The sequence below is a fragment of the Branchiostoma belcheri genome, unplaced genomic scaffold (assembly GCF_001625305.1).
Source record: "Branchiostoma belcheri isolate BF01 breed outbred unplaced genomic scaffold, Haploidv18h27 scaffold1, whole genome shotgun sequence".
In the NCBI taxonomy this organism is placed as follows: domain Eukaryota; kingdom Metazoa; phylum Chordata; class Leptocardii; order Amphioxiformes; family Branchiostomatidae; genus Branchiostoma; species Branchiostoma belcheri.
The window spans coordinates 11,004,376-11,019,297 of record NW_017802379.1 but is presented as its reverse complement, the minus strand read 5'-3'; the positions used below and the strand labels follow the sequence as shown (position 1 = coordinate 11,019,297).

General features: G+C 39.2%; 1 protein-coding gene across 1 annotated transcript; it reads right to left on the bottom strand.

Annotated features, from left to right (window-relative positions):
- Positions 1 to 2,193: 2,193 nt before the first annotated feature.
- On the bottom strand, positions 2,194 to 14,472 carry LOC109474513 (huntingtin-interacting protein 1-like). Its single transcript, XM_019774852.1, has 11 exons — positions 14,379 to 14,472; positions 13,918 to 14,004; positions 13,282 to 13,389; positions 12,325 to 12,467; positions 10,836 to 11,002; positions 9,166 to 9,259; positions 7,797 to 7,897; positions 7,145 to 7,250; positions 6,454 to 6,577; positions 5,041 to 5,213; positions 2,194 to 2,208 (listed from the first exon to the last, which is right to left on the bottom strand). The coding sequence occupies exons 1-11, from the start codon at positions 14,440 to 14,442 to the stop codon at positions 2,194 to 2,196; spliced, it is 1,182 nt and encodes a 393-aa protein (XP_019630411.1). The 5' UTR covers positions 14,443 to 14,472.
- Between the last annotated feature and the right edge of the window lie 450 nt (positions 14,473 to 14,922).

The window sequence follows — 14,922 nt, the reverse complement described above, 5'->3', positions numbered from 1 at the left end:
TTGCATACAATCATCAGCATACAATGTAGAGTACAGTATTCTAGCCTAGGTGCTCTCTTAACAGTATCATATCATTGCTATACAACCATTTCTTACTTCCCGACAAATTCCCTGACCATACATACATGTATGTATTTTTCCTTTAAAATCTATGACTAACTATATAGTAGCTCACCTAAATAGTAGCAATTCATATCTCACCATTGCCCTGTAACGTTCACACCAATCTTCAGACATGCTACAATTAATTACCTGTACTTACAGCTGCAGTATACATGTATTTGCAGACCTACTGCACACTATGTCATACATCTCTTACAGTAGAGTCTCCTGGGAAGTTATCAATGTACAATGCACAGGCTGTTTATAAAGGCATCCAGTGTAATTTCCGGGTAATAGAACATTCTGGGACATTTTGATAGCAGACTTTTGTCAATCAAGACATGGTGATTTAATCCTTGTCTTGAAGCATTTGAAATAGCCACAAAACTCGAGAAGAGTTATTTTAATTTTTTGGTACCACGGTGACCAATAAATAGATAGAACCAGCCTACAATACAAAAATGTTTTCTGTTAGAGATATCAGTATACTATGCTATGGGTTGATTCAACTTGTACATGTACTACATTAATAAGAATGGTACAGAAAATTCTTCCAGTTTTACCACCCTGAAATCAATTTGGATGCCTTTAATTCTATTTGAGACTGAAACTTCCTGATTTCCCAGACTCGCTACTGTGGCAGTACTTGATACATGTACATAGATACTAAACATTGCTGGACTGCTTGCTGGTCATTTTTTTCAATATGCAGAGTTTTTGTACACTTGAGCTGGAAGTTGAGAAAAGAGGCTCTTGGCCACCTACTATAAAGCAGTTCTATCTACAATAACCTGCACCCCTGCTTTACCTTGGCCCCATATTCAATACAAATGTACTTTGAATAATCCTATAGATTCTGCCTAGACTGCCCTGTCATATACATACACACACTCAGTTTGGTACATTCTATGTCAGCTTTCTGGTACACCGTTATGATATTCTGCACTGTACGCATAGCTGGGACTATTGTTTGCTCACTGTACAATGATCTGTTCATACCAGAAGCGAATTTGGAGAAACTTTGGAGTTGTACACTCACTCAAAAATTTGGGTAAGTCCAATTGCTTCACAAATTCCTCCCAAAGAACAATCCTCCTGAAGTAAAAGAGTTGTATCTTACACCGTATACTACTGACAATCCATACATTCTGCACTGTTAATGTACGAATAGCTGGGACTATCGTTTGCTCACCGTACATGATCTGTTGCTACCAGAGCGAATTTGGAGTGACTACAGTTTCAGGCAGCTGATTTTAAGACTAAGCTCTATGAATTACACATGTATTTTTTGTTCTGGTAGATCAGCCTAATTTTTGTAATACCAGGCAATTTTTCATAACCTGATTCACAGAACTTATTTTGGGTTAGGCTCTCAAGGGGTTTCCACAAAGCTTGGACAGAGCTTTGGGTTTGCACAATTACAACTAAACAGTCATGTTCTTTGGCAGAATGTACGGTAACTGTGTCTGCACAGTTTTTGTTGGATGTTTGGTCAACGTTGTCTCAGAATTTTTCCCGTTGCAGACAATATCCTTTCTAACAAAACTGTAGACGGGATGCCATCCTTTGAATACATGAATACGACCTTAAACAAGATATTCTGCTTCATCTGTGTTGGTAGAAATCATCAGAGACTGGGGGCGCCACAGACTTTCTGCAACCTATGATCCACTGCTCACAGAGTCACGGGTGTTATCTGCGTGACGTCACGGAAGCGGTGGATTGCTCATTCCTTGACAAAGAATGGAGTTGTACAGTCGAAAATTTGGGTGAGTCCAATTTGTTGTGTTGGAAATTACAGTTTAAACTTGCTTCATTAAAGATGTTCTGCTGACGTGCTGGGTTGATGCATGTACAGACAAACCATGGACAGATGTCAGCCTCAGTCTAGGTAGAGTTTTCTGGGTACGAATGAGTCTAGGTGGAGAAAATTCAGATGGCAGACTTGCTGGGATCTACTGTACATGTACTACAGTAGATGTAAATGACTATCATACACAATGTTCTGAAAAGACATCCGTTTTTTTCTCCGGAGGCTGGACCTCAGACCAGCAGGCTTGGGCAGCAGAGCAACAACATGGACTGGTACCTCTAGTCAGCATCCTCCTGGAGTTAACATTAACACAATGTCATACATTGTACATGTACACTCATCAAAACTCATTCCAACTACTAAACAATGTAAGTTTACCAGACTGAGTACAAGAAAGGTGTTCTTTCAACACCTCAGAAACACAAGACTGTAAGTATGGTTCCCACATACCAAAATAAAAAAAAATAAAAAAAATAATACAGAGCCATCCACAGATTCTCGTCAGTTCTAATGATTATGATAACTTAAAAATCTGTCAATGGATATGTTTTGGCCACAAATAGAAAGAATAACCACTTGCTGATACATGTATACACAGCTCATAGACTTTTATAGAATCAAAATTATTTAAATTCAATTTTTTCAATGTAAAATTTCATAACTAATCCATACCACAGCTATTTTAGCATTGCCTCAGAATTTTTAATTTCTCTGAAATATTTATTTATTTACAAAAAATATTTAAAAATATTAAAAAAATATTAATAAAAATGACTATACAATTTTATTACATGTAAAACATGTTGGAAGAGAAGTTTATTCAGATTCTGTATTGTACAAACCAGGGTGTTACTGTACATATAGTAAGAGAACAATGGGTTAATTTTCTAATGTACATGACTGTATAGTGTTAGACACTACATTGTACATAAGGAATAACAGCACATATGCAGGGAACAGCAGGATATGGCATGAGGAATAAAATGATAGTACGGCAAATGGTGTACAGTAGGTACAGTATAGGAACAGCAGGGCATAGAATTTGGTCAGATCAAAAGACAAGAAGAAGGCATAAGAAAGTGGCATGAGTACCTGACGTGTATCCTGTCTCTTGACATCACAATTCAGAATGTCCTGGTTTTGTTTCCAACACACAGAGACAAGGAAAGAGGAGAATGCAACTGTCATCTTACAGCAGAAGTGTGATATGATATCAGCAAACAACAAATCAAAAGCATTATTAATTATAATAATTGAGTGCAACTGTTACAGTAGCAGTACTATCAAAGCCCCTGTCACACATTCAGAGTTTTCCCCGAAATCACCTGCTAATCCAGGATAGCTGAAGTTTGGAAGCAGTCTGACCAAATTTAGGAAATCGTATGAGTTAAATTTGAGTCAAATTTGACCCCAGAACATGCCCCCATCACAACTGACCTACATGTACTACTCCTGTAGTACTGCCGAACACCAGCCGAACATGGCCAAATCTCCTGTCCACACCCAAATGTTTGAATCAACAAACAGTCAACTAGCAGAACTGACAAAACAGCAACCAACCACAGCAGACCTTGCTCCTGACCTACTCCTAACCATTATTGGTCGGGCGAGTTCAGCAGTGTTTGGGTGGCCATATTTGGTATGTGTGACAGGGGGGGCTTGAAGTACAACATTTGGAGCTACACTTGTAAGTCAAGTGCACAAAAGCATAGACTGGAAGCTCTAGGCTACAGCTAAAGCATAAAACATTTCAAATATGCTGAATAGCAGATTCAAACTTAACAGAGCACAGAACAGGCAGTAGCAGAACAATAGGAGGAAAGAGAAGAAATGCCTGGTCCATACAGGATTGTATTTAGAAAATTAAATATGAACCTGAAAAAAAATATCCCTGTGAAATTAAAGTCACCCAATGCATTTTCAGGGCAGTAAAACTGGATTTTCAAAACTTATGTCAATTTTCTGGGCATTTCTTTGGGTTGAATCAACTCTAGATCTACATCTGTATCCTAGAGCATACTGATGTCTGTGAGGCAAAAATGCAATGTCGTTGATAGAAAACCTGACTGTTTGTTTCATATTGTAGGCCACAGTGATTCTACATGTACAAAATGTAGCTATATATTGGTGGCACCGAAAAATAAAGGGGCCCCATAACGTAGCTTGTTTTTTTGGCTATTCTAAATGCTTCAAGCATTAAATGATGCTAAAAACGTGCTTAGACATGACAGTAATCATCAATATCAAAAATCCAGAATATTTCTGTTTTGTTGCCCTGAAATTGGATTGGATGTTAGAGCTTTCGACCAGTGACTCTGGTCTTCCTCTGTAGACTGACCCAGTGAGGCCATGTGACAAGCTTCACTGGGTCAGTCTACAGAGGAAAGACCAGAGTCACTGGTCGAAAGCTCTAGGTGAGAGAACTTTATGTGTTGGATCAAAAGTTTTAACTTTAAACATGTAACTACCAACACAGATGAAAAAAAGGTCCCATTCCATTCTATGCAGATCATATGGGTGGTGCCCATCTCCATTTCCGTAGCCCTTGGACGACACACAGTTGTGCAGGGCACTACAGCAGGGGGCTAGTCCACTGGTAGTGCTGTGTGTTTGACCTTCCCACACTCTTTCTCATATGTGCTGAGTGCTAAGCAGAGAAAGAAGTGTGTACCATTTTTAAAGTCTTTGGTATGACCTGGCCAGGGTTTGAACTCACGACCTCCCGGTTACAAAGCAAGCACTCTACCAATGGACCTGTATGTGTATAACATCACAGTTTGTTTACCACAATGAATGCCGGTCAATCAACGTTTATATTGTACAGGGGTGCGTAGCGCGGTGTGTGTTTGTGTGGCGTTAGCCTAATATAAGGCTTTTAATACAGTACTACTTTTGTCTAATGTCACAACTAAATCACCCATGCGGCAATAATAATGCTGTGTCAACACAACTAGATGCAGCAAAAATCAGACATACCTTACTTTGAAAACTTTGAAATGATCTTTATTCTTTAACTGACCATTCTAGAATCTTTAGAACAGGTAAACAAACTGTGACGTAATAATGGTATAGGTCCATTGAGATATTGCACAGATGAACTTTCATGATGATTCCTTATTCCTTACCTCCTCGTCCCACCCCTCGCTCACCCCAGCCAGCTGGTAGTGTTTCTTGCGCAGGTCGGAGAGTTTCTGTCTCTCCTTGGTGAGCGAGCTCTCTAACTCCAGCACGTGGACCTGGGAGTCCATCTCCAGTCGCTTGATGGTCGTCAGGGACATGGCAGAGAAGTCCATGGTGTCTGACAAGGAAAATGCAAAATTATCAATGTTTATTTGCTCATTCCTTCACAAATGTACAGCAGGAGGGAGCAGAAGTGCATCCCCCTGAACTATGTACAATTTGCCACATTTTTCACATCAATGTTGGAAAACAATACACAAATAAAATAACGTATAAATACAAAAGACACTTAGGCCACACCAATTTAACTTCTTGGTTAACGGATTTTTCTACAAAAATAATGGAGCGGACGGGCGATAAAAAAATAAAAATAAAAACAGGCCTAGGCATCGTATTATGGCCCAAAATGGCATGATAGGAGCCATGAAGTCCACATACCAGGCTGGTTCAAAATTTAAACAATGAATTTTGAACTTTTAATGATACCATTGCATTGAAAGATGGAATAACTGTAACAACTAGGGTGCAAATGACTGTTTTAAACTGTTCAGGGAAAAATATGAACATTTTGCAGTTTATTTTGAATTTTTATTTTTATTTGCAAATCAGAAAAAAATGAAGCGGGCGAATCCGTTAACCAAGAAATTTAATTGGTGTGGCCTTATAAAATTATATAATCAAATTTTTAAATTAATTTCATAATATTATGATATAATAAAAAATAGTAGCACTAAATAATATCAAAGTTATGTTAATGATTCCTCATGAAGATCACTCAAAGTAGGCTCCAAGAACACAAAAGGTCTACTATAATAGTAGCTTAACAACTTTGGAAGTTTAAAAATACACAGAATTGCACGAACATTCAGTCTCATTGATTTACATTGGACAGAGCAATGGTCAGAGTAAAAATCTTGGACACGGAGCTAGACTAGATTTGCAAAAGGTACAAAATAATGTAAAAAAAAAACATCTCATCAGGGAATTGCAGCCATTCCTCAATAAAGACGGGGGGCGCCACAGACTTTCTTCAACCCATGATCCACTGTTCACTGAGTCATGTGTGTCATTAATTAAGTGATGTTACAGAAATGGATTTTTATTCCTCAACAAAGACTGGAGTTGTACACTCAGTCAAAAATTTGGGTAAGTCCAATGTTGCTTCACAAATTCCTCACAAAGACCTGAATTCTCTTTTTCTCCTGAAGTAGAAGAGTTGTGTCTTGCACCGTATACTACTGACAATCTTCCAACTCCCACAATAATTGAGACTCAATTCAAATTTGCATTACTAGCCCTTAGTCTAAAGTAAGGAACTTAAGAATTATAGAATCATAAAGTCTTCATTTACTACATACCACTCTCCTCAATCTGAGCCTGACCAGACTTGGTTGTTGCTACAACGTTGGCCGTGGCGTTGGCCACACCCTTGGAAGCTGCCCGCAGCTCCTTCAGTGTGGCACTGTTCTTCTCAGCTTTGACCTGCAAAATACAAGTTTAATGTATTGTAAATCTTGAAATATTTATTTTTGGGGTGCCTCTCAACCATGAAATCATATTTTTCTGCTCTACATGTACATGTAGTTCTGTTTTAATCTTAAAACACTGTGAGAACTTTCTTTCCAACCTTTACCACAAAATGCCACCCCTGGAAAAACTCATTTACCATGGTTATGATAATTAAATTATTACTGTTGGTGACAATTATCAGTATCACAACAGAATGATGGACATTTACTTGTCAAGTTACATGTACATGACAGGTATACTTCAGAATCTTCATTTTTGCCACTTTTCTTAGCACTGGTGGATTTGTGCTCGTTACATCATTAACTACCCTACACATTGATCCAGCATATGAAAAGTGCCTAGTAGACTCAGTAGACAAAGGATACAGGACTATGTCAAGGTCCAGTACTTTACCATTATTCTGAATTGAATAGAGGATGTGACAAGGCCCTGTGCTATGGATACAGGATGTGAAAAGGCCCTGTGCTATGGATACAGGAAATGTCTTGGCCCTGTAAAGTGTATATTACACAGTCGTACCTTTGATGCTGCTACCAGTTGTGCAGAGCTTGCAGCTATCTCATGAGAACAGACGACCAGCTCCTCAAACTTGCCTGTTCCCTGGATCACCTTGTCTGCTGCATCCCTGAGGAGTCATGGCAGCAAGCAATGATTGACACATTTTTGGTTGGGAAGAAAGCCACATTATTTGTTGGTACAATTTATAACCAATTCAAAGGCACCTACATCAATATCAGGGCAGTAAAACTGGATTCATCAAAGTCAACTGTCTGGTCAGTTTTTGAATGTACCATTACTACTCACTACTCTGGTACAAATGTAATTTTAAAGTAAGTCAATCCTACTAATTATTGTATTCTACTGTGAAAATAATTTGTCTCCTACAATTTATAGGGGAGTTGCTATACCTGACATGTGAAGACAGAATGGATATACATTTTCCAGTTAGCAAATTAATGTCATTTTTCAGTAAACGTCTTCATGTCTTTATGTCTTGTCTTTGTTCAGAAATGCCTCTATCATGTCTAGTGTCCAATGGCCTTTTCATATTAGGCACTTTAATCTACTAGTGCATTAAACATATTGAATGTGATTGGTGAAAAAAACACTGTAAATGTTCTCTATGTTACAGTATATATTAGGACCTAGTTCAAACAAAGTTGATACTGACGTGAGCACAGTTGCACCCCAGCCGACAGTCTTGGCTGCAGACACCAGTCCCTCTGTCCAGCGAGGGTTTCGGTTGTAAAACTCCTGGGCTGTAGCTGTACCCTGTAGGGTGTATGTAGGTAACATGTAAAACTCCTGGGCTGTAGCTGTACCCTGTAGGGTGTATGTAGGCTACATGTAAAACTCCTGGGCTGTAGCTGTACCCTGTAGGGTGTATGTACAAAATGTAGGTTACATGTAAAACTCCTGGGCTGTAGCTGTACCCTGTAGGGTGTATGTTGGTTACATGTAAAACTCCTGGGCACTAATTTTAAGTAGAATTCATGGTGAAAAGACCAGTTGGTGGATTTGTTTTCTGTAGCCATGCCAGTGTGGCAAGCATTGCATTCATTAATAGCTGAAAAGCCATGCTTGGTGTTACATGTTACTGAGTCTGCACATTAAAACTATCATGCATTTATTACGTCTCAATGTAATACCTCCTATTCCTGTCCATTCTGTCAGCATTTTTGACTACAAACTACAGAACAGTGCTGTCCTCTGTACAGCTGTGCACAGCCAACTTTGTGCTGTCTAGTGTGACTACCGTACTGTGCACTCAGTACCTCAAACAGCTGTCCCAGGCTGTCCCACAACCTTGTCTGATGGTTGTAGATTTATGGAAAATGTAAAATTAGTTGCTTAGTCAGTTAGTGTGGCAATAATTGTAGGCCAGTCTCCCCAGTTCTTGTAGTACACACTAGTTCAACATTACAACATGCAATTATGGTATTTTGCTTCACTTATTCATGCATTCAATAATTGGATTAAAAATCAGGGTTGGACAAGTCCAATTGCCCACTTGCCCATGCAGGGCAAGTAAAAGTACTGTTCGGGAAAGTGTATGTGCCCCTACAATGTAGATTTACCCGATTGGGCAAGTAAATTTTTTGGATGCAAAGTATAACCGCTACGGTGTTTGGAGCAAGTCAAACCACCATCCTTAATCCGATAAATAAAGAATCCAACATTATAAACTCCAAAATAAGATAATTTCCTTGGCGGTAGTAAAATGCAGTGAAAAAAATTAAAATGTATATTTTGGGCAAGTGAAAAGTTGGTTCGGGCAAGTGGAAATGTAGGGCAAGACAGTGGATTTTTGAAAACTTGTCCAACCCTGAAAATGGAGGGCTAGTTAAAATTTCAAGGTACTGATGCTGCTATTTTCTATTTGTAAGACGTACATCTTCTTACACTGAATTTTGTCCATAGATGAATTAAAAGTTTTTGACTAGAAAGCCCCCCCAAAAAATCCATCAAATGACGGATAGACGGAGGCATGCCTAGAACGTAACACTGACACTGTTCAGAGGTAGGAGTAGTGGACTCACCCTGCCCTGTGCCACTATGTCATTCTGTAGGTCCTTAGACTTGATGATGAGCTGTTTGATGGCTTTCATCAGCTCTGTACAGGAGTCCAGGATTCTACAAAAACATAGAAACAACATAAGATTTCAGGTCCAGATACTGATATTCTGTGTGTCAGAAATTAGATTTACATTTACACAAAATTATACCAATGAACTAAAACAAAAATTTACCAAATGAATCTGATATGTACTAAATGTGACTCAGCTGACAAGGCAAAAAACAATCCATAATTTTAAGAACAATTATTAGCATGTCTCCATGCAGAACGTACATGACTTTAAAATTGTACATGTATCACACTGACTGTGCATATACTAATGTTGCATCTGCATAGACACAGATACATGTACATGGGGATAAAACAGAAATACTATTATAATAGTATTTCTGTTTTATCCCCATGTACATGTATCTGTGTCTATGCAGATGCAACATTAGTATATGCACAGTCAGTGTGATACATGTACAATTTTAAAGTCATGTACGTTCTGCATGGAGACATGCTAATAATTATTATGCAACACACAGGATGCAATGTTGACTATCAATTCATGCTATAATAATTATCTTTTAGCAGACTTAGTATAAAAAAACAAGCAGATACAACTTTGCAACTGTTATTGCATATTGAAAAGGGTTGAACAAATTCCATAACTAACAAGGCAACTTTGTTGTTGAGAGTTGACTCAGTTGACAAATTGATTAATACATGTAGGTTAGACACTTCATTCCAAATCTGGTGTTTGCTGTAAAGTCAGCACTACTCACTGGGTAGATGTGACCCTTACTAAAGACTGGTGTGGGGAGAGATGGGTGCTACATAGACAACAGAACAGAAGGAAACAGGGCAGGAAACAGAACAAGTTATGGCAAGATAGATGTATAAAGAAAATAGTACAGCCCACAGATATTTTTTTCACACACACATATATATATATATATATATATAGATAGATAGATAGATATATGTTGCATTTTCTTTCATTTTGGCATTTTGCACGATGTACAGTCAATGTAAATGATTGTTTGGTGTTGTGTCTGAAATTTAACATGCAAATACCATATTGGCATCAAACAAAAAGCCAATTATACACAACAATAAAGCCTGCAGAAACCTGAAGTTATTAATAATATATAGTTTACTACAATTACACACACTATACATGTGCATGTACATTGTATGTTGCACAAGAAATGTTCAGAATGATGAAATCTGTATGCAATGAAATATTTGAATTTAACAAAATTATAAGTAACAGTGGGCTGTATTTGTGTAGTAAAGTCAGGGAGACATTTAGAAGCTAAAAAGGAGATAGAACAGAACAGAATACAATGTAGGACAGAAAAAAGACATTAAAAAAAGTGTAGATTTCAGGAATGAATGACTAAATACTTTTTATGCACATCACATGTCATTAAAGCCCCTGTCACACATTCAGACATTTAGGGTTTAAACTGGTGGTCCGATGGCCACTGACCACTAAATTTTGGCCTGGACAACTAAAAAGACACTTTGGGACATTTTCAGCAGTGTTTGGTAGGCCCGGCATTTTCTGCTTTGTGTGACAGGGGCTTAATATTAATAATAAACACTATATAAAATTTAACAGGGCCTCTCTTAATGACTTACTTCTCGTTCACCTCCAGCCTGACCCCTGAGCTGCCCTGTCGAGACTTGTTCAGCATCTCCTCGATCTTAGCTGCAGCCTTGTCCACTGCCTCTGACGTCTCAGACATCTCTGTCTCCACCAGGTCTCCCAGCTCACTCTTAATGTCTGCTATCTTAGGGATCAGGTCCTGGGAAATTACAGAATCTTAATATATACTTGGGTCAAGTGATGGAAGATAGGGAGTGTTGGTCAGCCATTTTGTCTCGAGGCCAGGGACACCAGGACTCGACATAAGTCATAAGTCAAGTAAGTCAAGTATTATATTAGGACAAACCAATTTAATTTGTTGGTTCTCGGATTCACTTCTTCATTTGTTTCTGATTTGCAAAAAAAAAAAAAGATTCAAGTTCTAAATCAACTCAAATATATATATATACTCATATTTTGCCCCAAAAAGTTGAAGTAAGTCCTTTTGTTCCTATTATAATAGTAACTGTTGTTACAGTCTTTCCAGCTATCAATGCAGTGGTTTGATTAAAAGTTCAAAATTCACAGTTTAAATATCAACCCAACCTTTTGTGTTGACTTCATGGCTCCTATTGTAACATTTGGAGCTATTGTTTAAACATATTATGACATCCAAGCACTATGACGTAAATAAAATCTATGCAAATTTGTTCATACACAATGTGCATGTTTCAAAAAGAGAGAAGAGATCCTGTAGAAGATCCTGTAGATAGAGACATAGCACAGAAATGTACACTAAGTCTTGTTTTTTCTATACTTGTACCCGGCAACACGGCAAGTTATCTTAAGCCCCGGTCACACTGGGCGAACTTTGCTGTAGCGTTCCTTGAACGGTGAATAAAATTCAGCACCGCTGGAAACCGCTCACCACCGTTAAACAGACGTTGGCCCCCGTTAAAGCAACGCCGTGTACGCCCGGCCACCGCTGATGTTTCTGGAGGGGCCCTCCTACCACTCCGAAAGTTTTGAGCTGCACAAAATATTGCGAGCGGTGAGGAGGGGGCAATTTTCCGCCCCGGCAAAGTTCACCCTAGCCCCACCAACGCCAAGTCAAAGTTTGGCATCGCTAGATGCAAGTTCGTGGACGCTTCGGTCCGCTAGGCCAATGCAGAAATCTTGAACGCTGGACCACCGCTGCTTCGCCAGCGTTGCCCGGGCGGTGATTAAACGTTGCACAAACTTCGCTGGAGCGGTTGCAAGCGTTTTACGAGCGGACACGGGGTTGCTGGAACGTTGTCGGGCGTTGAAGCAGCGATCCATGTCGGCAATAAACTTTGGTTTGGCGTTGGTATAGAGGTGCCGGAGCGGTGACGAGCATTGTCGAAATTCGGCCCCCGTCCCTACTGTTACAGGAACGCTCCAGCAAAGTTCGGCCAGTGTGACCGGGCCTTAACTGTCAGTGACTAATAATATAGCTTAGTGCATTTGGCCCATGTAGGGCGTGAATATGCAATAAAGTTCATTGTCATTGTCATTACATACCTGAGCACAAGTGATGATATCTTGAATTGAAGCCTTCACATCTTGAACTTGTTGACCGGTGACCTCAGCTGACCCTTGTTGGCGTAGTGACCCGAGCAGCACCAGACTTTTCTCCCCGGTACCCTTACACTTCTCAGCAAGATCTGTGAAGGAACAAGTCTTTCCTTTATCTTCATGGCAAAATTTCAAGGAATAAAATATGTTCACTATCGGGTCGTGTGGCACAACAGCAGCATGCTCAACTCGGAACCAAGAGGTCCCGGGTTCAAGTCCTGACATGCCACTGATCTTGTGCCTTTGGGAAATGCACTTTACACGACTTTCCAAACTAAACTCAAGTGAAAATGATATTGTCTGTCCAGTATTTGTTTCCATGTGTGGGACACAACACCAGCAACAGCTGCCTGTGTCCCACGTGTATTGCACTGTAACAGCAGCAATTTTGATAAATCAAATAAAATCAATTCAAAGTGGTGGCATATGATAGCGGTAATGATATTAGTACAGAAGGGATTGTGAATAAAATTTGGTTTTCAGAAAACAAAGAACATGAGTATGGTGCTAACTTTAGAGCAGCAAAATAAAAATATAATATTGATATGGGGAAGTCTGTCAGATAATACCTACTGTTCTTCGAATATTTTGAATTAGTAATTATTTCATACTTTGAAGCATTTGAAATAGCCCCAACATAAGCTGCATGAGGATTCCCATAATTTTTTTTGTGACCACCAATAAACAACAACTAATGATATGAAACAAACAACATTTTTCCATCAGCCACGTTGCATTTTTGCCTCACAAATTAGTATAGAGTTGATTTAACTTGCTATTAAAATAATACCCAGAAAATTGACTTTGAAAATCCAGTTTTTTATCTGCATTTCTTGCCCAATCAAAATCATTATCTTTTGCAAACGACAATTTTCGTAGCTGAGAAGAGTAATCCAGTCTTACCTTCTCCCTGTTCCAGAGGAGCCATGTGGGAGGCAGCCTTGCCCTGCAGTATGGTGTCAGCTGCTAGGTGGCCAAACTGAGTCACAGTTCTCACCAGGTCAGGGGTCACTGTGACAAAGGCAGGCATATCTTAGTTCCTAACAACGACCACTCGCAATGGTTTTACAGGAATGACTTCTAGTTATTATTTCATACAACTAGAAAAATATGACATTGTGTACAAAATTTATGTACATGCTCCAGTATTAAAGCTAGCCAAAAATTTTGTCTGTGACCTTAATATTCTTTGAATTCACATTAATATCATTGTAGAGCTCCAAAGCCGCAGAAATCCTAGGGTCTGGGGCATTTTTCCCCCAGGAAATTTTGAAATCTCGACCCTCTGAAATGCATTTTGAGGGAAAAATTTTGCTGAAAGACCATGGTTAATTTAACCAAGCTATTAATATCTTAGATGCTGATTTTTGACCGTGAAAGATGATGCTTTAAAGATGATGCTTTAATGACTATCATCAGCTGTAAAATTCCGTCAAATGGCAAAAAAACGGGGTACGCTGGCTAGAACACTACTGCAGGGATCAAAATTTTCTGGTGATTAGGAGACAGCCCTGTATAGAATTGAAGTGTCCTCCGTACCTTTCTTGTTCTGTGTAAAGCTGTTGTAGTTCCTCCCCAGACTGTCCAGAGATCCAAGTAAGCTCTGAGCTCGGCTGATCAGGTATTCTGAGAAACATACACACAAAAATTATGGCAGGAACCTTCATAAAGCCCATGGAATAAATTGTACACATTTTCAGGTCACATTAGGTTGAATTAGACCCTCCACTTTTTTTGGAATGGTACATGTAGGAGCACATCGGAAAAATGTACTGTGCAGAACCGGGGTTTTTCATGGCTTTCTTTGAATGTTTGGTCAACATTTCATTCAAGCACATTGCAGATATCTTTCTAAAACATTTCTAAACAATAGATGGGACTTTATCCTTAAATATACAAATATGACCATTTAACGTTACCTTCTGCCTTATTATGTAGACTTAAACAGAATGACTTGTAAGACAAAAAAAAAAGTGGGAGCCAGTACAATGTAGCCTTACCTGCTGTAGAAGTGGACTGTGCATGTAGAGGGTCGTCAAACTTGTCCAGCGCTCCACGCACCATGTGTTCACCCTCTTCTACTGCACTCACTGTGGGGCAGAGGGGGAAAATCATACAAAAATGTGTCTAAAACATGCACTGCCAGTGCCACGGCTATATATTGTGTAAATACCGTGAAATATGATAAAGTTTGTTTTCATTTGTTAGGACACACCACCTCAATTTCATGGATGACATCCCCGGGCGCATTGATTTTTGCCTGTTCTAAAAAAAAACACGTCCTCCGAGGTTCTGGCCTGGCTCTAGACCTGGGTAGTCCATGGTAGTTAGAGACAACACAGAGCCGGTGATAACTCTGGAGGACAGCACCCAGGCTACCGAAGCTCCATGACTCAAGAACATACAGTGCCCATTCATGAATTCCGCAAAAAGCCAGCATGTGCCGGCTTGTCGTATACCTCGCTATGTTCTGTCGCAAATTCATATTATACCAGCTTTGTATTTCAGCTGTGGTTTAGTAATATTTTTATTTTTGGCCGGAAT